General features: G+C 66.2%; 1 protein-coding gene across 1 annotated transcript in view; it reads left to right on the forward strand.

Annotated features, from left to right (window-relative positions):
* The window catches only part of LOC102501492 (putative phospholipid-transporting ATPase IIB), a gene marked incomplete at both ends in the record, with an annotated part of 192,556 nt that overhangs the window by 88,135 nt on the left and 103,823 nt on the right, over positions 1-598 (forward strand). The window contains 1 exon segment of the mRNA XM_014586915.1: positions 109-181. Within this exon segment, the coding sequence (XP_014442401.1) occupies positions 109-181 (73 nt within the window).

The raw sequence follows: 598 nt of genomic DNA on the forward strand, positions 1-598 counted from the left end.
GGCGGCCGGGGCCCGGCGGGCCGGGCTGCGGGCACACGTCTCAGCAGCAGCCGTCGGCGTGAGCACTGCGACTGCGAGTCAGCCATTCTCGTTTCTCTCCCTGAACAGGACAGTGACCCGCCTGTGCACGAAAGTCTCGGCATAGAGAACACACTGTGGGCAAGCACCGTTGTTGCCTCAGGTAAGAAGGAGCTCTTCGGTGCCTGCGGGAGGAGGGGCCCCGAGCAGATGTTTCCAGGGTGCCAACACGGAGGGGTGTGGCCCAGCACGCACCCGTCCCGGCAGCGCAGTGGCTGTGCTGCCCTCAGGGTGGAGGACCTGCATGGCAGAGTCACGTGCCCTGCAGGAGCCTGCCATCTCTGTTTCCACATTGTCTCCCGACGTCTTGTTAGCCTGCCGGAGTGGGGCCGCAGCAGTCCTGGTGGGGGGGCCCAGGGCCAGTTTCAGTGGGGCTTACCCACTTCCCGCCACAAGGCCTGGGAGGGGTGTGGCTGGGGGACCGTGGGAAGCAGAGCGGCCGGGCGGTGGGTCACGGCAGGCCCCAGAGCACAGGATGAGGATTCCGAGCTCCATTTCCAGTGGGGACAGGAAGAAGGAT

Source organism: Tupaia chinensis, unplaced genomic scaffold, assembly GCF_000334495.1.
Source record: "Tupaia chinensis unplaced genomic scaffold, TupChi_1.0 Scaffold000166_1, whole genome shotgun sequence".
In the NCBI taxonomy this organism is placed as follows: Eukaryota; Metazoa; Chordata; class Mammalia; order Scandentia; family Tupaiidae; genus Tupaia; species Tupaia belangeri.